At 38.1% G+C, this 27,996-nt stretch overlaps 1 protein-coding gene across 2 annotated transcripts in view; it reads left to right on the plus strand.

Moving 5' to 3' along the window:
- The window catches only part of cdh13 (cadherin 13), a 347,025-nt gene that overhangs the window by 207,309 nt on the left and 111,720 nt on the right, over positions 1-27,996 (plus strand). For both annotated transcript variants that reach the window (XM_020704255.2, XM_011476480.3), the window contains exon 8: positions 6,015-6,193. In XM_020704255.2, coding sequence (XP_020559914.1) covers positions 6,015-6,193 — 179 coding nt within the window. The remainder of the gene's footprint in view (positions 1-6,014; positions 6,194-27,996) is intronic.

The raw sequence follows: 27,996 nt of genomic DNA on the forward strand, positions 1-27,996 counted from the left end.
TACATATACACATTAACATTCCCAAAAAGGAAAGGGATTTATCACATTGTTTTTTCAAGATAAAATTTATTTGACAAGCGTGTTAATTTAACCATTTTTTGTTGGTATTTGAATGTATCCGATTCCTTTTTTGTGTTATTCCATTAAGTAGTTTCTTTCAAAATTCAAAGATTTGTAAGGTGTAAGGCGTCTCCTGCTGGGAATGCCGAAAGCTTTCCACTTGAGATTAATTTGTCTCTTAGTATCTCCTGAGAGATTTTTATCATTATCTCTTTAAAAATCTTATTATTATGTATTCTCCAGCAGGAATGTTACCAAAGCATTTCCTTTTTGGCATTTTGTGAAGAGAAACCCACATTTTTCAGATCAGCAACCTACTAAAACCTTTAGTCACACTTGATGATCATTAAATAAAAAAGTGCATCTGATTTCTTGCATGTGGAACATACTTAACTTTCCAAGATTTTTACATTAAATGCTCTTTTCAGTTTTGTAATTGTATTATTGGAATGTTTTCCATAAAAATTGAATTTTCTTAATTTGAGAAGTGTATACGGGTCCTCATATTTAAAAGTTTTCCTAAATTAAAAAATATATATATTTATATACACAAGAAAAATCTCTCTTTTTCTTTGCCATTATGGGTGCATATTTGGAGGTCACGCATGTATGTGATGTCATCACATTAACGTTGGAGCAACTGTTAGCTGAGTACATTTATTTTACTATTTTTTTATTTAATTAACACATTTGTCTAAAGGCTTTTTTTAATCTGTCACTCTCAGCTGTGAACTGCAGTTTTTCTTGCATTCTGAACTCTCAAATTCATTCCCTTCAAATTTAAACGATGAATCTGTTGTAGATATAAAAATGATAAATGGAAATCTTAAACCAGTGAGGCAGATTTTCTCCCAGCTACTGAATCTGTTTATTTATTTATTTTTTTTAAATGAAAGGGAGCAGCAACAGCTGATTTTGAAAGATGCAACGCGAAATTAAAAACCCGTTTACATTGTCTTTATACATCTCCGCTTAAATCTCTGTGAAAAATATGAACATGCTAAATCTGTAGGCGACTGGATGTTGAAACCAGAAGCTTTGTGTTTCTCTTTGTGGGGAGCAGTAATGACAAATCGTGTTTGAGAGGGCTGTGGTGCAGGCGGGAAATGTTGTGGAGAGAACAGAAGAGGCAGAGAGCACTGACTGAGAAACAATTCAAAACCATTAGCTACCAGGTTTGGTAAGAACACTTCCTGTTAGTTCACTTATACTTTACCTGTACTCAACTAATGGTTTACAGAAGAAGCATGATCCGTTAAAAAAGAGCGCTTAACAGTATAAACTGTGGTCAACGATGTTTTGTTTTATCCTTTAACTGTGCTTGATCTAATTTCCATGTTTCTCTGCTTGGAGAATCACTTCAATAGCATAACTTTATGTAACTATATTCCTGTTTTTCCGGCTTGTTTTCCCTGTGGTTACGGTCTCATCTGGTTTCCTTTGCTAATTTCCCACAGCTGTCTTCATTTAAGCTAATTACCCTCTGTGTATTTAAATGTCTGGCTTTCAGGTCATCTCCTTTGTGGTAATTTTTGTTTCACCTTTGCATCGCGGTTGATCCATATTTAATTTTACTTGTTAAACCTTTAAGTTCCTGCAACCACACCTGGTCTTTAGCATTTTGGGTTTTCTCTTCATCAGTTCCTGATACTGCTGTTTAAAAAAAAAAAAACAGTAGAAAAGAAATCGGCGACCCTGAAAGACAATTAAAAACTAGCAAAGAAAGAATTTAAACGCCTAGCGTTTAACTTTGGAGTGTTTATCATATTAAGCAGGACCCCTTTCACTCTGGTCCGTTATGTCTTTCATCAAGTTAAGACATTATTTTGTTACCACGGTTTGAAGGTTGTTGGGCATTGTCATTGTTTGCTATGATTATCTCCTCATTAGTTTGCAGCTAGTTGGTGTCTCTCCAATATTTCAGAGTAAAACTCTGAAAACCTGCTCTTCTGATGAGGAATGAGAAGAAAGGATGAATAAATTGATTTGTGAAAGAGGTATCTGGTACTAGTTTCAGTTTTTAAGGGTTTCAAACTCTCTCAACACTAAAAAGACTAACTTTTAAGACTAACAAACGTGTCCAAGACCTTTTATAGAGTAAAAGATCGTGTAACTGTCATGATGAGGCTGTTATTGTTTTAGAAATCACCTTTTCAGCTGCTTTTAGACATTTATGGGGAATTCGAGCCGCTCTGTGCACCTTTTTTTGGTAAGCCACACTTTTGATGTGGGATGATTCAATTACTAAAGAGCCAAAACAGTAAAAGTGTAGGTCCTTTTACCATTTCGAGAATCTAAATTCTGTTTTATGTTTTATAAGAACCCCAAAATTCTGATGCTAATGTGTTTTTACATGCTTGGTGTGGACATTTTCTGGAGTCTACTGCTTAAATCAAAGTGCAGGAGGAGCAGAATGTGCCATCCACCTGACCTATGGGAGTTCAAAGTGTTAAATGAGCTCTTTTGCTGGTATGTGAAGTAAAAGCAAATGTTAGACCGCGCATAGTAATAAGTCGGACACTTTGAAAAAGACTGTTTTGCGAGCACTCTCCTTGAAGTGATGTGATTAAACGAAAATCTGATATTTGCCATTATCTTTTTGAAAAGGACAGGTTTAACAAAAGACTCAGAGGCAAGGAGACAAGCCGGCATCTTCGCATCGAAGAGCATTGTGGCGGGGACAATAGCCAGGCAAACAGTGAAGGCAGCTGGAGAACTTTTCAGACAAATGGGGCTGCTGTCAGCGGCTTCACAAAAATACTTGCAGCACCTATTGTGATTGACTCCATACTTAATAGACAAAACTGCAGCCGAGTAGGAGACAATTAAAATGCAGAAAGGAGGCGTTTTACCTGTATAAGTGAGAAATGGTTGTACAAACAAACGATAATAACAAGATTGGAGTACATGCTGTTTCTTTCAGGCACTGTTGTCACAAATAGTTGATTCATTAACAGCTGCTTTTGTTGGGAAAACTGGCTTTTTTAAATGATTTTTCTGCCATTTAATATTAATTTAAGTCTTAAATCTGTTGTGCTGACAGATTTTACCTGAATGCTTGCAGAAAAAGCAATAAATGAGCTTGACGACAGGTCTTTAAATAAGTTACCATGGTGTTTTGGAATTGGGCGGCCATGATTGAATGGTCTAAATAGTAAAATATTTATTAGGTTTTAAAGATTGACAGAAATCTTTTGTAAATAAAGTTATGCTGAAGTACTTCTCTTGTTTCAATTCTTTTATTTCTTACATTCTTAGCCCTTTTCTTCTTCAGTGGATGTTTCATCTTGAATTATCTCTGCCACCACCTCTTCACTGCATTCTGCTTTTGAATATACTTACAATTCATCATACCACGGTATTGGTTTTGGAGAAGATGATTCATCTTTGAACTTCCTTTGATCTCTTTCACACCTTAGAATAGCATTGCTTAGCCCTTGGTCTTTTTCACTCCCTTTTATTCCAATTACTATAAATCCAATTCCTGCTTTAAGAATCTCCATAATTGAAAATGAAATTCCAGTCACTGGCATTCATCCTGATACAGTCCACAGTGGAGACAATGTGCACATGAAGAGCGCACAATGGATCCAAAGACACCCTGGCATCACGTTTACCCATTTACCCCCCCCTTCTATGTTGTCTTGCTTCATCTTTGCTTTTCACACCGTGTCAGTTCCCCGGTGGCACCCACAGATCTGCAAGCACCCACTGATTTCCCTCGGTGCTGTGGAACCGAATAGGAGTAAGCTGTAGGCAACAGCGCCATGTCCCCACCGCCTGTGTGATGAAATCAATCCTCAGCATGTGCATCAGCGCCTGCTTTCTTTTTCTGTGTCATTTGCTGCATCTCGCGTGTCAGTTGGTGACCCCCACAAGTCCTGCTGTTGCTTTTTCCTCCCATTTCAACTGCGCATCTACTCGTCGGGTAACCCGACGAGCAAGCATCTCGCTCGCCGTGGTATCTGTCTGTATTATATTTCCCTTTCCCGCGTCTGGACTCCGCTGGTGTCATGCCGCCTCGCTGCAGACGGGTCAGAGCGATGGCGAGGTAATGGCACGTTCGCATCCATCCCGCCGGGTATCCAATGCAGTTAAGATTGATCGGGCCTCGGTTCCTTTGGAGGATAGAGCTGATAAGAAAGGTCTATGAGTCTGCGCCACGTGCTATCGCTTTGTGATCACATACAAGAAACGTCATTGTTAGTGTTAGTCCCGGTCCTATTGTCTTATTATGGAACTCTAGATGTTTATCATAAGTTGATTAATGCTGATGGTTTGGTTGTATCCTGTCTCGACTGATGTATGTGTTCTGGATGTGAAAACGCTCCTCTGTGAATAGAATTATGGCGTCCGATAAGGACGATAAGCACCGAGAGACCAAGCCGGCCTCTGATAACGTGAAAAGCATGCATGTAAAATCACATTTGGGAGGAGTTCATACGATCTGTTCAAGATAACCAACTTAGTCATCGCTTTTAGCTTTAATTTGACGCCGATCGTGTGCAGACTGGCGAAGGCGAGCGGGTGTGTGCGAGCTCAATTGGTCGTTTTTTTTTTAAGGTGTGAAGTGGAACAGAGTATAGGTAATGAAGGAGATAGGACTGTGTAATTACTCTGTAGGGGAAAGATTACCAGTTTGCTTAACCATTAATGCTTCACCTTGAAGTGTAAATGCCAAGGGGACAAAGCTCGCACCTCTCTGCCCCTCATTACCTTTAGTTAGACAAAAGACAGTCGCTAATATGTCGCCATTTTTCAATGTATACTTTGCATACTGCCCATTAGCCCTTATGTATCCAAAATGAGTAGTTTGTCTAATGCACTGTAAAGTACTGTCAGACATTAAAGAGATATGAAAAAGGATGCTTATGGGCCGTGCTCTACCACCGCTTAAAAAAATGTTGTCACAGGATATTTCAAAGGGGATTCAAAGATTTAAAAAAACTCACAAAACCCTAGTAAGGTTCAATTGTGTGAAAAAATGCATTATACTTGCAAAAATGAACAGGATTCTCCATCATTTCAATGCTCTGCTAGTTTGTCAAGCCTTGTATTTATCGAAAACCTGAAAGTGTATCATCATTCATATTCTAAAACAAACTGATTCAAGTTTTCTTGAAAAAACTGTACTCCATCATGAAAACAAACATTACATGAACAGTTCTGCCCACTGACTCATCTGTATGCAACAATACATCATTCTCCCTGCACCAATATATGTTTTAATCACAAATAGAGAAGTGAATGAAGATCTCTTGTGGACACTTTTGACCACACATACAAAAAAAGTGAAAGTACTTTTGAGAAATATGATATACTGTTTGTGTGGAGATAATATGAATGCACTTTCTCCTGTAACTAAACCCGTCTCCTTTGAAATAGTGTTGACATGATATCATCATCTGAGACGGTGCAGAGGTTAAAGTCTAAGAGCGAGTCAAGGATTGCCTCCTCTACCAACTCAAAGGGACAAAGAAAACTTTCTTTTCTGCTCTTTCTTTTTGAGCAAAGACAGTTAAAGTTTTTGAGGATGCTATCCAGGAAAAAGCAATTAAAAATTTTTAATTATGTTTTATGAGGTTTTAAAGACGCTCTCCAATATTTTTTGAGCTGCTTTTAAAGCGTTCCCCGTGGTCTTTAATTATTGTTATGCTGTTTTTAGCCAAAACGTAAAAAAAACAAAAAAACAGCTGTTTTCTGAGACAGTAATACTTATCTGAATTGTGGGTGGGACTCTCCCCGTCGCTGAGAGCTCAGAGCAAGAATATGATCTTTTTCAACTGCATTATTTCATCTCCTGATTTTATTACTATTTGAATATAATTCTTTTTAAAAAGAATATTTATGGCTGTTTGACAAAGCATTTGTCCAATGAAGATTGTTTTTACTTTTACTATATCAGTGTTAAATTCATATACTAAGTAAAACTTTCTCTTTCCTGTCATCTCCAGGAACCACAGTAATGACAATGACAGCGTTTGATGCAGATGACCCCGGAACAGACAACGCGGCGCTGCGGTACAGCATCATCAGACAGTCGCCAAACAAACCCTTTCCAAACATGTTTCACATTGACGCTGAGAGAGGGGACATCGTCACTGTGATCTCCCCGGCGCTACTGGACAGAGAGGTGGGTTCGTTTGTGTGTGCGTCTGTGTGCAGGGTGCGTCCCTCCTGAACAAGCACTTCTGAAATGAATTTTCTGCATCCGCACTTTCCCATCATATCACCCAAACAGCCAGTCAGAGGAGGGAAATGTTGGGAGCGGGTGCAAAGGCCAGATGAGCGTCTCTAACCCGAGCGAGACAACTGGATGATTGCTTTTCCAGCGGCGTGACGAATGCCAGAACATCGATTGGGTTCACTGGTGGAAGAGGAATATTAGCTGTTGTCAGGCACTTAGTGAATAGTCTAATTGAGGTGATACACACTCATCCGTCGGCTCTGGTGTTGTCCAACAAGCCTGGTTGAAAACCTGCCATCCGGAACTGCTAGAACCACGGCAGCTAAGTGCCCTGATGAGCCAATCTCGGTGCTACAGTGACCTCTTTAATAGAGGTGTAATTGATTAAAAGCACAATGAAATGAGTTGCAATCAATACAATGAGCACTGAAAGCTACTTTTGTGTTGCCGATGAGAGAGAGCACTTAATTCAGGAAATATATGATGCTCTTTGTGGTTTCTCCTCTGCATTAGAAGGGTAAATGGGAGACTTTGAAGGTAAATACAATTTGAGAGATTTATTGCAGTTGTTTGACCATGCAAGTCAATGCCTTTGAAGGAGGCACAGAGCCAAAATGCCAACCTGTTTTTGCCCTTAATAAATCTTGTTAGGTGGTAGCGACACTGACTTAGTCTGGATTCATTATTTTCAGTTTGAGTTCTTTAACATTTCGAGCTGTCGGAACAGTGCTGACTAAGGGTTTCTGTCAGATTTCCCATTTGTTTTAATAAAACCAAATCTGTTTATTTTTGTCAACTTTTTTTTTTAAGTCAGTTGTGGGTAATTTTTGTTTGTCTGCATAGAAGAGTTCTTGATTGAAGTGTTTTGCTACAGAGAAAGGAAAGAACAATATTATCATTATTTTTCTTTTTTACATTTTGTGAGCAATCCTATTGCACTGTTGGGAACTGCAGACAAAAATGAGCACCAAGTGAGCAAACAGTAGGGCTGGGCAGTGCAGTGGTGTTATGGATTAATTCAAATTTGCTGTTTAAGTAGATTTGTTTTTGGTCAAATCTTCATTGTTTTTTTCCATGCAGCAACATGCTCGTTTGGGTTTCCTTTGCGCTGAGCAAGGTCAGTTTCTTGTGACGCGCAGACGTTAAAATGGCAACTAACAAAGAGGAACTTGTTACTAAAAATGAAATTTCTTTAATATGGAACTGCTTTGGTTTTGCAACTTCAGACTTGGAGCAACAAAAAAATTATGTATTTTTGATCCTTTCACTTGTTATGGCCTTCCACTCTGCTGTTCCCATATGCAACCCTACCAAAGAGGTCTGCCCCCACCCCCACCCCCACCCCACAATGTTCTAGCTCTACCACTGTGTAAAAATAAGATTTTTATTTTTTTTTATTGTTTCTTTAGATGCATTCTGTCATTTGTAAATATGGTCCAAGAAAGTACAGGAAGGGAGAAAAAAAATCTATTGAAGATTGAAAACTGAATTTGTTGTGAACAAATCTGAGATTTTATTGCAAACAAAAAAAGGGGATTTCAAGAAGAGGGTTTGACAACAACAAACGGAATAAATGGAAGAGTAAGGCTTTACTAAAACCAATTAATTTTATCCAAATGGAATTGTACTCAACTATCAACTGTACAACAGTCTGGAACATTCTGCGTCATAAAACAAAACACAATAAAAAGATTTAAAACTTCTCAAATAAACACAAAACAAAACACAAACCCTAAAAAGAAATCAGTTTTGATTTTCCTTTGTAATCCAAATGTGCTCGATGTAACTCAGGTTATTCCTTGAGTGTATTTTGATAAACATCTAAACTGCTCCCTGGAAGCAAAAAGCAATCCAATGAAAATTGGAAAATCCGTTTTGACACTTTGAAATCAGGTTGATTTTCCATTTAGAGCACTCTCTGCCGCGTAAAATTCTCTCTTGATATGCACATATATTCCACCACTCTGTTTGTTTTTCACCTCACTTAATTTCAGAAGTGCCTTTTCTTACCGGCTAATATAATTCTGATTAACAAACTACGACAGGCTGTAATCTTTGACTGATGATATTGCTCTCATGATGATGTCATTTTCATAAAGCAGAAAAGATTGGACTCAGCCCGGCTGAATGTGCCAAGGCATGGCACCAGCGGTTCGCTGTGGTCGTGTTTACCGCAGTTTACCCACGAATACTCCAACAAACAGGAGGCAGGGGCTGTATTTACCTACAGCAGATGTGGCAAATTTATACCAATTTACAACAAACGCATGCAATTTTATTCGTTTTCTAAAAAACTGTCAGAGTTGTAAATGATGAAGACATGGATGAACAAAAATATTTTTGGACACAATGAATTTTATTTTTGTAATAACATCCTACTATTAAATCAATTATTGGAACAATAATAGACTTGAAATTGGTACTACTGCTCAGACATCCCTTTAAACTATGACTTTTATTACCACATAACATAATTAAATAGTCTTTTTGGAAGCATTTTGCATAATGTTATGTGAAAGGATTTCTCTAATTGAAAAATACATCAGTTGACACAAATCTGTGGAATAATTTAATGAAAATAAAGGCTTTGTGACAGGACGCCCTGTCTGGGAGTGACCTGTAGGAGAACAGAAAAGAAGTGAGATTTTACTGAGATGGAGGACGACAGGCAATTTGGTACAGAAAGTTCCTGTCCAGGAAGAATATTGGATTATTGAATCTGATCAGCGCAGCATTGGTGATTCGTGTACAGCAGCACATATACAGTGTTTACACAATCTCTAAATGAAAGGCTTATTTGTGTAATTGACTTAAACTCACTGCAAGGTGTCTGAAGTTCCTCACCTTGATAGAATAATTGTATTTCTCAAACCTGCACACGGACACGCACACCTGCCGCTGCCACACTCTCACAAATCATTGTAATCTATTTTAGTCTATGGAGTGTTCGTATGCAGACAGGCTGTAACCAGAGAGGACAGACTGCTAATGGCAGTGTGACTTTCTGACTCCCTAATGTTCTCTGGCCAATCTGGGAGCTGTCACTGCTCCGGATGGCCAATCGATGGAGTTGACCGACCCCCTCCGTCCCCCTCCATGTTCTACAAAGGTGAATTACATTGGGATTAAAGGGATGCCTGTGTGCATCAGTGTGGCAAAGTATTACTCATGTTGTGGAGACTAATCTGTTTGGATGTATAGAGTATGGGGGTGTGTCTGATTCTTTAAAGAAAACACAAAGCAACAAATCCAAACACGTTACTGTAGACGAGTGTTTTTAAAGACCCACTCCCATGAAAATGGTCTTTTTTAACATCTTCTTGTGGCATTGTTCTCAAGATGGAGGACATAGGTAAAGAAAATTAAGCTTAAAACTGCATTTCTGAGTATTTCTTTACAGTAAACCCATGTTTTTTGCGGGGGTTACGTTCCAAAAAGAACCTGTGATAGGCAAAATCCGTGAAGTAGAATCCTTTTTTCTTTTTACAATTATTATCCAATTAAAACTCTATTATATATTGAAAAGAAACAACAAACTATTTTACAGGCTCAAGCATTTGTTTCACAAATAAAATTTTACGCTGTTTTACGTACGTGTACATATTAAACTGCAACGTTATTGACACACAGGTAGAGAAGAAGCGGAGTGACTTTTTAGCCAATCAGAATGCAGAACACAATGCACGATGCAAATCCGTAAAGTAACAAAACCGTAAAAGGTAAACCGCGTTATAGCTAGGGATCACTGTATTAAAATTGTTGTGAATCAGGAGCAGACAAAAATATGCATTTAAAAAAGGATCTTATTTGTGACGAATAGGTGACATTTAAAACAGGCCGGATGGGCCACAAGCCCCCTGCTCCGCTCCATTGTGATGCATCCACTTGTAGACAAATAGATCTATGTACATCTTCATTTCTACTGTCCAAGCTGGCATAAGGCTCCGATATTGTTCGCCATTTTTGTTGCATCGGTAATGTTAGGTGTGAGGGTCTGTAAGCTAGAGGGTGATGGTGTAAACAGAGCGCTCTCAGTTATTGGTGATACAAAATGGAGTAATGGTATTTTTTGTACCAATGATCCCGCCAACAACTCCGAGATAATAAACTACTGCAGAACCGATGTCTTTGGAAACAACAGTTTTTTTTTCTTTAGGCTTAAAATGGCATAATCATGATTAAACGAATAGATCCAAAGATTGATTGGAGTGGGTCTTTAATGATTACCTGTAAAGTATTTAATACCTCTTTGTGTTTTGACATAGAAAGTAAGTAATAAATAAATATAAAAAAGAGGCCCATGTCAGTAATTAAAACACACCTCATATGATATTTCCATAGATAAAGGTTTGTCTTTACATCCAATCTGTAGAGTCTTTATCAAGTAATAATAAGTCACAACTCCTCTTTGGAGGTATCTGAGGGTGAAAAGTTTGCAAACCTGCACGAGACAGTGTATGTGGTATGTGTCAGCGTCCAACGGACATCTATGTATTACATACACAACCCATATGTCTGGTATTTGTGCGCGGTCAATAAGGAGCCAGTACTTGCTCCCCACTGACTAATGAGGCATAGGGGCAACGTAAGACAGCATAACCTGAATGTCATGAGAGTGTGAAACTTCCATTAGCCTTACAAGCAGTCCACAAACATTTTACCACACGCACGACAATGGTACGTCCCTTAATGGTCACAGTAAATAACTGTATTTATATGGCACCTTTCACAGATAAAATCCCAAAGGGCTTTACAGAGTAAAACAATAAATTGAACACGCTACAGTACAATTAACTAAAAGCTCTCTTTAAGAGCAGCGTCCTCAGCTGTTTCTTAAAAGACTTGACATTGTCAGTCACCTAGAGTGGGCTCAAACCAGATGACCCAAGGGGGCGGCTAGTGACATACGGTACAAGCAGATGGGAAATATAATCAGGGCTCTGCCCATTAAGAGATGTAAAAACCATAATAAAAATTTGGAGCTGCACTCCAAGGACAGATCTCATGGGGGTCCCCCCCACCCTCCATGTTTTTTTTCCATAGTTTTTTTCTTGTATCCCTACACTGTACGCAGTGTTGAGATACAACTTTTTTGGTCACCAACATTTCCCCCCGGACCATCTGCATGCTATACGAAGGTGCGCCGGCGCAAGTCATCTAGGGCGCTCGGCTGCATTGACCTCAGTAACTTCTCGAAATGTGTGTGTATTTTTGTTGTTGAATGTCTGACCTTCTTCTTCAAGTTGTACTGGAACTGAGTTTCCCCTTATTGGGATTAATAAAGTTAATTCACTCATTCATTTGAAATTAATTCTACAATGAACCAATGTAAGAAGGATAAAACCGGTGAAATATGAGCCCTTTGACTGGTTCTTGTTAAAAGCCTTCCAGCTGCATTTTGTACCAGCTGAAGGTGATTTACTGTGGATTGCTTAAAACAGGTATTAAGAAAAATACAATAATCCAAACAAGATGAAATAAAAGCATAAAAGCCATCTCCAGGTCAGCTTTGGTTATCAATTTTCTCATATTAAAAATATTTCTCAAGTGATCAAAAATAGTTTTTGACCAAATATTTAGAATGATTGGTAAAGGACAAACATTATACCTTTGGGTTTCTGAGAGTAGATATGCAGGAAGAGCCCAGGGAGCCTAAGTGATGTTTAATGGAGGCAATATTCACACCCACATTCATGCATTGATGGGGGCTCTGTTGCCTTCATTTGGCACCAACCTATATTAGTAGAAATGCGAGGTTCAGTGTCTTGCCCAAGGACACTTTGACACATGGGCGGGCAAGATGGGAACTGAACCTGTGATTTCCGATCAAAGATTGACTGCTCTAGATGTAGAGGGGTGTCTTTAAGCATAGAGGAACTTCAAGACACCCCTTTGTTCCCCTTAAGATGTGGCCTCTCTTCTCTACGACCCTTCACAGACCTGGGTAACCCCCAAAACCTGCCGCACTCGTACAGGTCGACCGCCTCGTTCGGATGCATAAGACCAAGCATTAAAATCTCTCAAAATGACAAACAAATCAGTCATCAGGTTGTGCAAACCTTATGATCTAATTCATGCTGGTCTTTACAGATTACATGCGGTGTCCTCTCTGACATCAAATCCCATAATCTTCTTGTGACACATATCATTTGTCACCAAAATGAGCTTTTCGCACATTAGAACTTATTTCCATTTGCCTGCACTGCAAATGTGTTTACTTTACATTATCTGCCCTGTTATGTTTAGTCTGTGCAAACCTAAAGTGACGGGTAGAAAAGGTGCACCCACAAAGATCCCCTTTCAGCTGCACAGCAGCCACTGGAAACGGCGAGAAAAGTGACCTCGTGTTCGTCTGGAGTGACCTTGGCAGCATGCTTCCTGATGGGAAGCTGATAAGAAAGCTTATCCTGTCTAATGGCTTATTTGGCTCGGTAGCCAGAGTGGCTACATGGCTGCAAGCGGAATTACTGTTGAATGACAACTGAGACATTGACAGGTTCCACTCGTACGGACAACAGCCTTCATTTTCGCCATTTTCATTACTGGGATTCCCTGTAGTCCTCATTCACGGCCGCTCTCCTTCCCTCTTGTCACACCTGTTCTTCTCATTGATTTCTTGTTCATTTTCTTGTATTATTTTTTACTCTTTTTCTTCCTACCTTACTGTCTCTTGCTTTTATTTTATTTTCCTGTCAGACGCGCCTCCCCTCTCTGTCAGCACTTTACTGTGGACATCCAATTACTTGCAGGTCATAACAGCATGGTTTCATTCAGAGCAGTGCCATTCAGCATGGGCCTCAAACTGTTATTCAAATCACATCCTTGTCTGCCTCCGGAGTTGCTGCTCTGCAAAATGTTGTTTTCAAACATTTCTGGGGCCACCACCTAATCTGATCTCGCAAACATAATTGAATGTCAGTCGTCACATAAAGATGCTTTCCTCTCTTCAATTAGCATCTCGTCTCCTTGTGTCACAGCAACGAGACAAAGCAGATAGAAGAATATTTACTCCTCCCAGGTAGAGGCCGAAGAGAGTTATTATATTATGTCATTTATATGCAAATAATACAGCATCGGGAATAGACTGATAAGATTTCATTACAGCAGATTTTGATGTACACTTCAGTTTATAAACTCCCTTTCATTCACCAATTATGACTTGGAGATTGGAAAGTTGTGAGAAGATTGGCTGGGTGAGGAGACTTGCAGACTCATAAGGACCGATGAAAATATCTTCAGAGAAGGTACAAGGTCTAAGAAACACTGTACTGTAACAACCACAGTACGGAGGCGTGAAAAAGTTTAGCTCTGCTTTTGTGGCGACCAATGGTAAGAATGTACGACCAGACATTTGAGAGAAGACAGCAAGGCAAAGTGTTTGGTTCCACTTTTGACGGATTTTAAGTTCTGTTCAGGATTTTCAAGCGTGAAATCGGGTGACTCAGCAGCTTGTTATTCATTCTGAGCAAAGGCTGATCTAATTTCAAACCCTGTTAAGTCAGATATCGGCTCAACTGCGATTCAGCTGGTCTGAGATACGACATCTGGCTGGTTATCTGACAAGTTAAAAGATAAGAAATCTGCTGAACTTGGATCTTTTGACCGACGCTGTAGAAGTGTATAAAAAAAAAAAAAAAACTCAATTATGCGATTTTTTTTTTTTTTTTTTTTTTTTTTTTTTAAAAGATCCAGATTAGTGTTTCTTCTATTAAACAATCTTATACCACCATGGATCATTTGTGTATAAATCGTCACACAAAAATGTGATTGATCCAATAATTAATTAAGCTTATCCTTCTAGAAGGCTGACCAACTACACAACTAACACAAAGACTAGTTTGTTCAGGTTTGTGTTGTGCAGTCTTATGGGGATACAGAATTCCTGTAGTTGAATTTATATATATATATATATATATATATTACAAATTCAACCAGAACCTCAGAGTTAGCATGTAATGCACTATAATACTTTTTTCCCCCATAATTGTCTAGCCATCCACCAGGAGGAGCTAAAGTAAAGTCTTTGATTTCATAATCTTGGATTTCTTCAAAACTATTCTACATCGGTCCAACCCAAAAATGTATTGTTAAAATCAAACTATAGTTGTGTATGTGTTTTTTTTAATGGATTATGATGTTGAATTTATACACTTTGAATCTGATTCAGATTTTTGTTGACATATGTGCGCTACAAAGATTTTCAAAAAGAAGGGAAAAAAAGTAAATTTAGCTACAGCAAATTTTGTGGGAAACAAAGTAACCCTCATTTAGAAGCTTGAGTCAAATGAAAAAAATAAAACTGCATCTGAATTACTCTGAAATTTTACAATGTGGTGCTTAAATTGAAAATATATTGAAAATTGTAAAAACAAAAGCTACTTTTTTAATCAGTTATAGCTATATTAAACAGATGGATGTCAAAGAACTATGAATGTAAAAATAATTGAACATTTCTCCATAGGTTTTTTTAAAGAAGATATTAAAAGAACAAATAAAATACTGCTTCCCATTACCATAAAACAACTTTTTCTGGGCTTTTTTCACAACTTTAATCAGTCATCAGCCAAAAGGAACAGTTACAGATGCGCCCAATCAGTTTCACTCAGTCTCACTTGAATTTAAAAAGATTTAAAAAGAACACTCTTTATGAATATTGAGTTATATAAGGATACATGTGAAAATAAGCTTTGTATTTAGATATATTAACAGATTTCTAGTTCAGGATGCGGGAATACACAAATTCCACATATATTATTTTTTTGTTTTCTTACAAATTAGTCGTGGATTTAGCTTATTTAAATAAAAACTTTTGTGCATTATTAACTGTTTTTCCATTCTGCCTGTAGCTTAAGTAATTGGGAGTTACTTTAAAATACTGCAATGCTGGAAGTCGACCAGACCATGGCTGCAATCGAGAAAAAAACGAACGCTCCCTCTCCTGAAAATAATTACTTGAACCTCAAAAAGAAGCTCAGAAAAGTGAAAGACTTAAGTACATTTCCAAGAGAACCCATTATAAAAGTGTTACTGCAGAGTCTCCAATGGCCAGCAGCCAGAGTTCTCACAGCTGCAATCAATACAGCGTAGTTGGTGCAGACCCATCCAACATAAGCTCCCTTGTTCTTCACTGAAATGAGCAAAGTGGGCACCACTTCGCCGGCATCGATGAAATGCCTCATGCACCTTTTTCCTTCAATGTCAGCTCCTCTCCTCCCCCTCTTCCTGTCCTCCTCCCCTCATCTATCGTGTCTCTGTCCAGTTACATTAGTGAGGAAATGAGAGTCCCACTAATTAATTAGATCTCTGGGTGCTAAAGATGAGGATTACACCCCAATGAAGGTTAGAGGTGTCAATCACTTTTTCATTTTTTTTTTTTTTTAGGCTGAACGTTACATAAATCGAGCCCCTTGGCTATTGTGGCTTAACATGTTGTGCTTTTTTTTTCTTCTTACTTAACTATAATTATAATTTTACTTTGCTTTAATTGAAAGCTGCTAAAAAGTAGTGAGTGAAAGCTGCAGCCGAAGGATCAACATGTAAGGATAATAATATTCTCCAGGAGAGAAGACAAGTCCCGCTTGAGCAGACAAATGAAGGCAAAAATAGAAATGGGATTAAGGTGACAGAGTGGACATTAAGAAACTGAGAAAACTGATTAGTGAAAGGAATACGGCAGAGAAAAACCTGCTGGATGTAGACGAAGACGTGCAATGGGTTCATAATAAAATGGTTCCTGTGAATCATTTTGTTGTAACACCGAAGGATAGAATCTTTTTAAAAGCAGTAGTTTATAAATAGGCGATTTGGCATTTGCACTATTGTTTTTATTCACATCAAGGTGAAATATGTTAACCTTTTTTTGGTTGGTTACAATTGATAAAATAATTTGTTTTTTTATAAGAAACAATCATGTGAGTTGCATGACACGAGTGACGTACTATCACCATAAAAACTCAAGCAGTATCTCTGAAAAACCTCGCCAGCTTCGCCTGTGATTTAAATGTTAGTTTCAATAAAGAAGCATGGACTTTAGTTAAAATGTCAACTGATTAATTACCAAAACTAAAACTGAAAAAATGGATTCCATTGAAAGGTCACACAGTCTTAGTGGAGATTTGTGATGATTCTAACTTACAATGAAGAAGCTGCTTTATTTGTATTCAAAAAATCTACTTTTTTATTTTATTATCTTGAATTATTTTTTAATTTTGCTTTTAGCAAAGCAAGAATTGTAAAAAGTGAGGAACACAGATTTTATAGATTTGTCATTGAAGGTTGGTAAAGGAAAAAGAAAAAAGACCTTTTTAAAATTCAGAAATAATCTGGAAGAGTGACGAGTTTTGACTTTTCTGGTGTCCTAAGGAGGTATTGAAAGGGCAGCAGAGGGAAAAGAAGGATGGAAAGAAAGGCAGGGTGAGACCTGAGAATAGATGGATGAAGGAGAGTGACACGAAGAAAGATGCACGCAGGTTGAGGGTGGGATAATTAGAGTGAGACAACGTTCTCTGCTTGGAGGAAAATGTCTATGCTAAGTGGAAGTGAGGCCTTCAGTAATGTCATGGAGGTCTGGAAGACGTTGCAGTATCATTATGCTCTCCTTCTTCTCCGGGATTTTTTTCCCAGTCCTTTCCTGAAGGGAATCTGTCTCATTTTTGTCCCCCCCCCCCATTTCTTCACCCCCTTATTTTGTTCCATCCTCATTGACCTGAAGATAAAAAAAGTATTTGTCAACAGCTCTTAGTCTTAAGTGAACCTCTTCCCTTCTTTAGTAGTTGAAGTGGGCATTCATTTTAGTGCATTGATTGAGTGTTCAGTAGAGTTCTCTGTGCCATTCCTCCTCCTTCCTCCTCTTAGAGAAGGGCAATCTGTTTATGGTACATTATAAAAAAACAACTAACAATTTGTTGTAAAGAACGACTGTACACAAGTCCATGAGTTGCCACCTTGAGGCCGTGTCACACTGCCACTTGTGCATTTTGTGCAATTACACAAATAAGAATTTGTCATACATTAAATATTTACGTGGAAAATTGAGAAAAGTTGTAGTAATTTTCCTGGATGTATCACAAATGAACCACGTTAAAATCAAGGAAAAGTAAGAATAAACCACGCAAAGAACATGTTAACCATCGTAGAACATGAACCGTGCGTGAAGATTGTGCTGTTTATGTGCAATCCATTGCTGATTTGTGTGTCAATTACATTATTTTACCATGTTATGCAGGCTGTAAATGCATCATAAAAGTTTTACATTGGTGGTTCATTCATCTCACAAGAATCATGCACGATTGTATAAGGTTACTTAATAAATGCATATAAACTGCACAAAATACGCCTGAACTGCATATTTCTGAACTGGCCAAAACATTTGAAAAGCCCAAAGCCAAATTCATGTAAAGACCCATTTTCCCCCACAGACAGCCCGTTTCCACCCATAAGGGCAGTTGTGACTAAGGCTTTATTGTGGTGCCAAAGTTTTAGAGCTTGAAAGATCCTAGTGGCTATACCTTCTGGGACAGATATTCCAGGTAGGGTTACTCGAGGCGAACAGGTATCATGATGATCTGTTTAAACACACCATATGGAACAGTCAAAATCCAAACAACAAGCTGGTTACTTGTTGGAGCAAGAATTAACACCTCCAGGTGTTTGCACCAATGATATTCCTTTTCCAGACAGGCTGAGAGCTTGTGTATCCAGGTGGAAGAGTTTATGTGTCTCAAGGTAATCTATATGATGGAGGGAGGGTGGAGTTTGAGGCTGAAAGATGGATTGGTGCAGTAATTCTTTCAGTTTGGTTTTAGAAGGAACTAAGCTACAGGGAAAAGCTCTGGAATTATTGGTCAGTCTATGTTCCCCCCATGGATGGATGGATGGATGGATGGATGTATGGATCCGACATCCATTGTGAGGATGGGTAATTTCTGATTTGAGTAAATGGGGAGTGGCTTGCTTAAATGAGTGGGTAACCTGGTGACCTGACTTTGCTTTGATTCCTTAGCAAGATGATAGAGTTGGTGATTGGCCACAAAAATAACCCTAAAGAAATATTCATAATTTCAATGAAATCACATTATTGCACATTTTTCCAATTTAGAGTTTATGTTGATGGCTTGAATTAGCATCCACTGATAGCCAAAATAGGAACGTTAATGTCCTATTTAGCTGACTTTATAATTAGCCTAATTCAATGTGTTTGCTGCTTCTCTTAGTTGGCTTCGCTTCAGTCAAAGGAGCCCCATCTCTGTCTGCCTTTGGCCTCACAAGCCGTATTCACAGTGGAATATAGAACAAAGACGAGGATTTGTTTTTGAATTTTAGATGTCTCTTTGCTGTGACTTTCACTGAATATTTCATAAATTGTAGATGAGGGAATAAAATGCCTAAACCAAATGACAGAAATGCCTTTTCTTTGCTTTCCTTTTCCATTTCATACATTTAAATATTTGTAATGCTACTTATGTCCACACTTGAGTTCAGATAATAGCCTGCATTAAAAGAAGACGGAAGGCCAATTGGCTCTGAAGAGAAGACTAATAACAGGAAATAGATGATTATATTTTAAAAGGAAAAGATGGAGCTTCACAATGCTGTCATTCACACTTATGAATGTCTGGAGCCACATTTTACCACTACAAAGAAAAACCCGATTATCTGGCATTACTGGCAGGTGCTTGAAACTCTCAAGCTGGATTTATTGGTCAACGTCAAAAAATCTAAGCACTTTTTAGAATATACATTTTTATACCATGGTCCGGGTGAATACTCGATTCTGATTGGCTGCTGGGTGTACATTAAAAGATGATATACCACAGTGATAATCGCAGGGTGAAAAAAGAAGTTCTGGTCACCTAGCTTAAATGTTTTGTATCACTGCACCGGCTTCTTTGAAACAATCTTTTGCTTCATCATTTGGACAAAAACAAGCGGTAAGAGGTGAACTCTCTCTCTGAACTGATCTTTTATTCAACCCATCGGAAAGACCAGCATATATATATATATCACCGAATGGTGAGTGGCAGTGGTGCGGCGCGACACGTGACAAATAGTCTGCTTTTTGTGAGAAAAGCGATCCAAATCAGAAAAAAAAAACAAGAATCAAGGACTAAAAACTGGTTAATATTTATTCCTTTTCTAAGTGGCCATGGTATAAGCGGGTTAATGGACTTCGAAGTGTGTTTTATTACTTTTTAACGCACGCCGTGGAAGCCTGAACCGTCCTCCGCTTCGTGTTGGACGGTTGCTTCCACGAAATGTGTTAAAAAGTAATAATGCACACTTCGTCTGCCATTAACCCTTACATAAAGCAAACGTAAAATTAGCCTATAATATAATTATTTTTTCTATAATAACGCAAAATGTCTCCTAAATATTGAAGACAAAAATTTAATCCACATAAATGAGCAATTTGCTTGACTCCTACTAATTTTTAGTTGTTTGAAAATTAGGCCACGGGGAAAATAAATGCTCTGTGTGACTTAGATACCCTTCAGCCTGGGGTGTGATGAGCTTAGAGAGCACTCCCTATCAGCACATTATTTCAAGTAGCTTTCTATAATGTAAAGTTCACTTCACATGACAGAGAACAACAGTATTTTTGGAATGTCTTATTGGGTTTTTTTCACAGCAGTACTAATAAATGAAAGGATAAGCCTGTCAGCACTCTTGTCTCTGATGACAGCTGTAGAAAAAGGGAGATCGTCATTTCCCTCGGATGGTTCATCATACAAACAAGCGTTCCTTTGACTTCAGTCTGTTTGTGTTCTGCTCTAAGGAGAGGAAGAATCAATCACAGGCTCAGAGCAGAAATACTGGAGAGAAATGCATCTTCAAAAATGCCACTTCTTTGAAAGTGTAATTATGATTTTTTTTTTCTCTCTTTAATATCTGGTGTAGTCTTGTCGGTTTTACTGCTGTGGTATGACAGGCTACAGAGAAGTCTGACTGATCAAACATTGCAATTTAAGTTTTTGTGTTAAGGATTATGGAAATTGTAACCGATCTTATTCAGAAGCTTACATGCTCTCTATGATTGTAGTGTTGCCTAGTTTCACTTTGATATAAATCCTTCTAAATAAATTATTAAATATGAACAAAGTATGACATATCCTGCTTCTCTAAGGGGAAAAAATGTACCAATAGCACATCATGTGCTGGAACTTCAACATATTTAATTGAGAATGTGGGTACATTTGACTTTAGCTGGAGGCGGGAAGTGCCCGTGTTTAGGGCTTTTTTTACATTTTTGTAGTCTTTTAGAACAAGAAACATAAGGATACATTTGATAAGACATAAGTTCACATCACATGATAGTAATGGGGGATGTTTACCCAATTTACACAATGGAGTGATTTAACAATTTACAGGTGTTCACACCTGCAATAATATTTAATGTTGTTTGTACCAGCTATCTACAAACTAATGACCCAAGCAAATATGATTTCACTTTTTGGGAGGTGATTATTGGAGCAAATTTCAGAGTCACTAGACATGTTTAAAAATTACTGTGGTACATCTTTAGTCATTTGCATCAGCATTTCGGGGGTTCTAGTAAAAAGTGTTAACGTTAAGAGCACTAATTACAACAAGCACAATGAGTTGGTTCATTGCATACAAGATTGATATTGATCCTTATGCAATTGTGACTACACCAGACAATTTGGCTGCTGTTCTACACAGTCAATGGTCCAATTAAGCCTGAAGCAGGATGCAGTGTTGCCTGCGGTCACACAGAGAATCAGTCCAGCCTGGCTGTGTTGGATAAACTTTGATGTCACAGACCGAAGACCGGCTTGCAGCTCTTTGTCACAGAGACTGGAAAATAACATGCAACTTTTATAGACATTTTTTGTAGGTTTTCATTCCTGTAGTCACTTCTAGAATTTTGCATGTCAAAAAAATAGTTGTTTTCAGTTCTTTTATTTGTACTTCTTACAGTTGGTTCTTACTCTATATTGGCTTATACTGAACTGTAGTATTTAGCTGCCACAAATAGAAAAATGAAATCTGATTTATAAAGGATTTTGTAAACGTATACACGTTCATTCATCTAGTCACTTTCTATGTCATGTTTAGATTGAGGTGACAAAGATTTGTGCAGAGAAGCAAATACAAATAATTCAGTATTTATTATAAAGGGCACACAGATTTATGTATGATCAGAGAGATGGCTGAATCAGGATTTAATCATAATCTCAGTACCACACTTGAGGGGTTAAAGTCCTTGAGCTGTAGCTATTTTAAGGTGGTGTGATTCTGAATATTGATGAGTCAGATTGCCACTGGGTAGGGAGAATCAATCCAGTTGAAGAATGGGAGTGTCTGGGCTGCTGTGAATGTGGCCAAGCTGTTGTGCTGCTCCTCAGAAGAAAGACGTGAGATGCCTTCCTAAACAGCCGTCAGCCTGCATCTGCATTCTCTGCCTGCAACCAAGCAGATGTTGATGGAGCCTCAGAGTTGAGCAGATTTACATATCGGTGACTGCAAACAGCCGCGTGTAAAATCAGGCTGGTTTAGAATAACATACCCATGTGTGAATGGTCATCCAAGGGATCGAATCTGTTTGGACAATTTTTGAGTATATAAGTGTAAAACTTTAGTCGCTGGTGCCTTTCTGGGTAGATATGAGATGTCTGTAGGCAAAAAACAGGCAAAAAGGTCACAGAGGTGGGCCTTACAAAATATGAAGATAGTAGACCACTGGATGAGCCTAGAGAGTGAAAATGTTTATGCACATTATTTTATAGGCATGCTGTGAGTCACAGGTTGTAGTTAACTCTTTTTTTCAACTCCCCCAAATCATGCCACTGTGCAAGGAGCCCTTTAGTGCTGTTCATGTGATAAGTGTGCGCTCCTTGCATTTAGCCTGACTGTTAGGAATGAGGAAATTAGACAATCTGAGTGTAATTCATGTGGGAGTCCAACAGGGACTTATCTATCACATGTGTACGCATTAGTGCGCTGACAAAAAGGATCCAGTACTCGCACCTCACAAACAACTACAGTGTGGCGTAAGGGTGTCGTATGACATCATCTGTACGTTATGCGTTCAACGTAATCTTTACGAATACTTTACGATTAAATGACCACATGGATGGCAATTGGACGTTCACTTTTAATGCCGTCCCTTGAGGTGGCCTTATAAGCCTCAGGGGAACTCCTCCATACAACCCTCCACAGGCCTGGATACTCCAAAAACCTGCAGCACCTGTACGGGCCATGTGACTAAAGCTTCATTCACACATTCAAGAACGTTCCATGTGCGGTTTATCTATGCACATAACAGTGACGTGCGGTGAGGTTAATGGCTGGTGAGGCACTGACGTCATCAGTCAGATTTACAAACATATGAACCATACTGAGTAACTTATTCACCATTTAATTGACAACAGTTAACGTGTTTTGTTTAAAATATAATTTCAACAGGTTTTTTTCATACACAAACTGCAGCATAGAAAAAAGCACAAAAGTTATTATCATCTTACCTTTACTTGTGCTGTCACTTCTTCTATTATTTTTTAGCGTCATAATCTCAGGGCTCACCGGCGCCCCCTAACATGAGGCACGAGAATGTCTGGCCTCACCCAGCGGCTTTTTCGCCGGCGTTTAGCGCTCAGCACAAGAAACACGTCCCTCACATAAAGTTATTTATAAAAACAAACACTGTACATCATATACATCTGCTAAATTATGTAAACTCAGCTCATATAGTACAAGTGATTGAACTGACATTCAGAGAGACAGCAGTACCGTCTGACTGCATAGGTATTGCGCAATCCAAGGTGAGGCTCAGCGGGCTGGTGCCTCATCGCACGTCACTTCTTAGTATCTGAACGGCAAATGCGGAAATTCAGCGATTTTGAAAAGAAAAAACGCCCAAAAATGGTACATTTAAATGGAAAATGACTGCAAAGCACAAATTACTGATTAAATATAATAATTTAATTTATTTTTTCTCTTTTCTTCCCATAATGACAGGTGAGGCACAGCCTCACCTGCCTCTCCTGACTGCACGTCACTGGCACATAAAGCTTGTAGCGGTTCACACCGGACAAGCAGGGAAGGGCTTCTTCTTCTTCTTCTTCTTTTGACTTTGTACTGTTTACTTGCGCTTGCCTGCCACCTTCAGTTGGAAGGTTTGGTGCAAAATGTCAAAGGAGTGCAAATCTAGTGAATCTTGCTCCAGGTCTTTTCTTTCCCAGCTTTATTCCAACTTATGAAAGACCTTTAATTGTCATATAATTCCAGGCGGGCACAAGCCACAATTATCCATAGCTCTATGATCATGTTTACAAAGGTTGGCACTACCTGGCACATTCATGCATCGCTACCAAATCTGAGTTCTTGATTGGTCCAAGTTCATCTGTTAGTTGTTAAAGCAGTTGAAAGTTCTTGTCAAGCTTTTCAGCGTGCATTCAATGATCGCTCGGTTTGCAAGTAGAGTCTGAGAAGGGACTTAAAAACATGTCTAGCAGTGCGTGGACGCGAGGGTTTTGAATGTCAAAGCCTAAAATGTAGCACTTACATAGACACACATGTGAATGTAGCTTGAGCTCCAAACCATCTTTACTCTGCAATGTTTTTGTGTTAATTTGTGTATTTATGGAAAGCTTTGTCATGACATTAATTAAATCATCCAGGTGACGTTGCAAATAGCCTCTACTGTTAAGCACACAAAGGATTTGCTCGATACAATAATCCTGTTTTTTTTTTTTTTTTTAAGGTGCAATTTGTCATTCAAATAGTATGAAACTATCAGAAGGGGGTCTGCTTCATTGGTTGTCTCATGCTGACATACAAATTGAGCACACATTTCACCTCCTTCCTGTATAAAAAAAAATATGAATCTGACTACTGTGAGCTTTTACAGTTCCCGAGGAGCTTAATGGCCACTCAGCAAGGCACAAGCGCCCTTCATCTTTTACAGTCAATTTACAGAAACAAACATTTCAGGATTTTCTGTTGCACTCAGGATTTTATTTCTACTTTTCAACACCAATGTAACACAACAACACTGGATGAAGTTGGAAACTTTAATAACCTTTTTCTTTGTTTTACTCGTTAGTGCAGCTGCTCATTTTTTTTTAATGACTGGTTCTATCAGTTTGCATGTGATAAAATAGAGTGTGGCAAGATGCCACACTCTATGGCATGCATGGCGCTCATTAAACAAGCGCTCATCACCTCAACTTTTTATTTCGATTCCCTTTGCAGCGGTACAAATCGCTCGTAATCAACTGCTCTGACATTTTCCAGCAATTACGAGCAAGCTGTCCTGTTTTCAGCAGGAGCTGTCACCAGATCACTCCATTGGTGCCAAACTGACAGCATCTCACTTGCCCTGAGAAATGAGGGCATTTTAAGTAACAAAAGGCTGAATTAATATGATTTTTTTTTGACATATAATGACTGTATTTGTCTAAAAAACATGTTAGGATACTATCAGTGTATATTATTTTTTTAACTTTAATTGTACTCCAATGAACTATGGTGTGGAATCAGAAATAAAACCTTGTAGCAGTTTACTGATTTAAACAATCATTTTCAAGAAGTCTTGGAGAAAAGGAATTCATTTGTAAAGTGAAGTCACTGGCCAATTATGAAAATGAAGGAGCTGATGGTAAAACTTGGATAGAGATAGTAAAATTGCCAAATTAGACATAACAATTAAAACAGGTGGGAAATGTACAATAGATCTTTGAAATTAGTGGAAAGATATTTATTGGGGTGTAACAATTATCGATTCCTATTCCTACAATCCAACCAGATCAATCCGTCTGAGGCAAGTTGTTATAAAATAAAATAATTTCAAAATAAAATATATTGACAATATTGGAAAACCCAGTTTGAATTAAGTTAAGGTAGGTTTATTCTAATACAACATAAAAATGACCAAGTTATTCACAGCACACACGTGCTGACAGCAAAAAAGGATTAAGCTATCATTACACTCCAATCTCCCCCTCCCTCGTTTCAGCACTGGGGGAGGAATAGTTTTCAGCTTTCTTTGCCCCCAAACTCTGGAACTCACTATCCCCCCAGACATCAGATACACAGACTGTTTTTCCATTTTAGAATCAAAACTCAAAACCCAACTGTTCAAATTATCAAACTCATCACTTATCTTTTTCTTAATTCGATTTTGTAAGTATTTATGATTTTATTTGTGTTTTAACTCCCTTTTACTGTGTCCTTCAGAGTTCTGATAGGCGCTTTAGGTAAAATGTACTACTAATATTTGTTGGAACACTTAGATTTTGCAAAGACATGACCATACAATGTGGTAGAATGTTCTATGATGTTCCTTTTGAATTATTTTGACGTGGAAAAAAACAGTGGGCTGAACTTCAGGAAACTATAATGTAAATAGATTTGACATGCATTCTTGTTTATTTGTACACATATTTAATGAACACCTGCTTATCTTACAAGAAATACAAGGAATCTGGAAAACTTCAGCTGCACTGTTCAGTCCCAGGTATTTATCTCTTACCTCGTTTCCACTGAGGTGTCCGGTTCGATCCGGACCAGTCCGGTATTTTGAGCATTTCCATTATAAAATGGACCCAAACCATTTTTGGGGGCCCGCTGGTTGTAGGTCCATAGATAAATGGAATGGACCGATTAAGGTGGAACTACAGTTGAAACCTGTTTATTGGCTGAAGATCATTACAACAAAACAAAAGCTCCAAGAAAGCAGTTGTATTCTTCTTGGCCGGCTGCAATCTTCTCTCAAACAACATTAAATGCTTTGTATCTACAAAGTACCAAAAAACTGAGCTGCTGGATGACCTCCGTTGTGGTTAGCTTCACCCTGAATGCGCTGTGACGGTCCAAACAAAATGTCTCGACCATTCTAAACCAGACCATATTGGACTGGACCACATTACTTCTGAGTCTCACTGGTTGAATTTTTGGCTAAAGATGTCCTGGATAGATTTCAGTTCAGTGCCTGGGATTGTTCAAAATGAACCAATATCGACTATGAATTGTAAACCTCAAATTATGATATAAATCCAATCATTAAAATGAATAGTTACACACCTAATATGTCAATATCAATATATAAATCAAGCGTAGATAATTTGGCCCTAATTTCTGCTGTATTTTTTTTTTCATTTAGGTTTTGACTCCTGTCCTTTTTGAAGTAGTTCTTCAAACAGACATGAAGCAGCAGAATTCCGCTGAAAAGAATTCAATTGTGCCTTTTTTCTAAAAGAAAAGTACATTTCAAATGCAAAACCAGAGGACAAAATTATCAATAAAACTCTGCGTTAAAGTTTGACTTCACATTAGTAACTGATATCTAATTGCAGTACAAAGTGCCTCCATAATAGCATGAATATATCCATGGTGGTTTGAGGTAAATTGAGGGGAGTATATGAGTCTCTTTTAATGTAATCTCTGCAGAATTGTTTTTTATAGAGTCTCTAGTTTATTGGTGCTGTTGATTTTTGGCAGTTTGAAATTACCTCCAAGGCAGTAAAACTCTCTAAAAATAAATCTGAGATATCCTGTTGAGAGAAATAAAAGAAAGAATCCCACTGAAACCTATTATTCTTATTGCATGAGCACAGCACAGGTATCCCTTACTGCTATACTCCGCGTTACTCTGTCCCTGGAGACAAGGCCTCCTGTGAAACCACATTCATACTTTTGCTGCACAGCAAGAGGAAACGGCAAATTCGTTTCATGTCACAGAGGTTTTTTTTGTTTTTTTTAGCCAACGGTCCTTTTTTCAGGTTTCAAAAACGTTTTACATCAAAAAGTGCCGCTCCACCTGCTCACAGAAAACCTGTAATGACCCATTATCGCTCTTAATGGAATCGAGACATTAATTCCACCTGTGCCTTTTTCTGATAAGTCAAAAAGTCTTCCATTCTTAATGAATATGATTCAAGGACAGCTCATAGTGATGTCTATTCAATATCTGTTTGACAAGTCTCTCTTCCACTTCAAAGCCTAAACAGACGTCAAACTGGCCTCTGACATTTTTATTATTTGCTTTTCTTTCTTTCTTTAAACTTTTTTTTGCTCAGGTGTAACCAAGTGGCAGCATAAATTGTACATTTTTTTTACTTATTTATTTAACTATCTTGTAATCTCAAATGTCAAAAAAATTATGTCAGTTTTCTTACAGATAATTGGATGTCTTTTTTGTCTGGGATTGAAAAGCAGCAGCTGTAAAGAAAATACAAACAAACAAGAATGATGAAGCCACTTTCTGCTAAAATAGCTGCAAAGTTTAATGCATTTTCTAATTCATGTGACATAAGAAATGATATTTACTCTGTTACATATATTAAAAGGTATTTTTAAAACAAATACTTTTTTAAGAACATGAAGTTTGCAATTCTGAGGAAGCATAAACGCCACTACAAAACAGCTGGTAATGAACAGCTTGAATGATATATACATGCAAGTGCTAGCAATTCTGAAGATTTATTGTTCATTCTCACCATCTGGACTTAACTTTTCAGGTATTGTTTCGGTTTTGTTACATTTTTCGCCCTCAAAGCTGTGAATCTGTCTATAATGTTAATGCTCCTTTACCCTGACTCGTCTTTTTATCACATGGAGTCATGATTGCATGTCCAAAAATATTAGGAGTTTATTTTCTGAAAGAAAATTTTGTGAGCAAAGCCCCGATAATTGGTGGCTAGGCAGTTTTTCTCCCTCGTAACAAAATGTCATACCAGTAATGCCAACATTTTAGTTGCAAAATGCTTAGGGAGTTCTGGCAGACCTCT

This window comes from Oryzias latipes, chromosome 6 (assembly GCF_002234675.1).
Source record: "Oryzias latipes chromosome 6, ASM223467v1".
In the NCBI taxonomy this organism is placed as follows: domain Eukaryota; kingdom Metazoa; phylum Chordata; class Actinopteri; order Beloniformes; family Adrianichthyidae; genus Oryzias; species Oryzias latipes.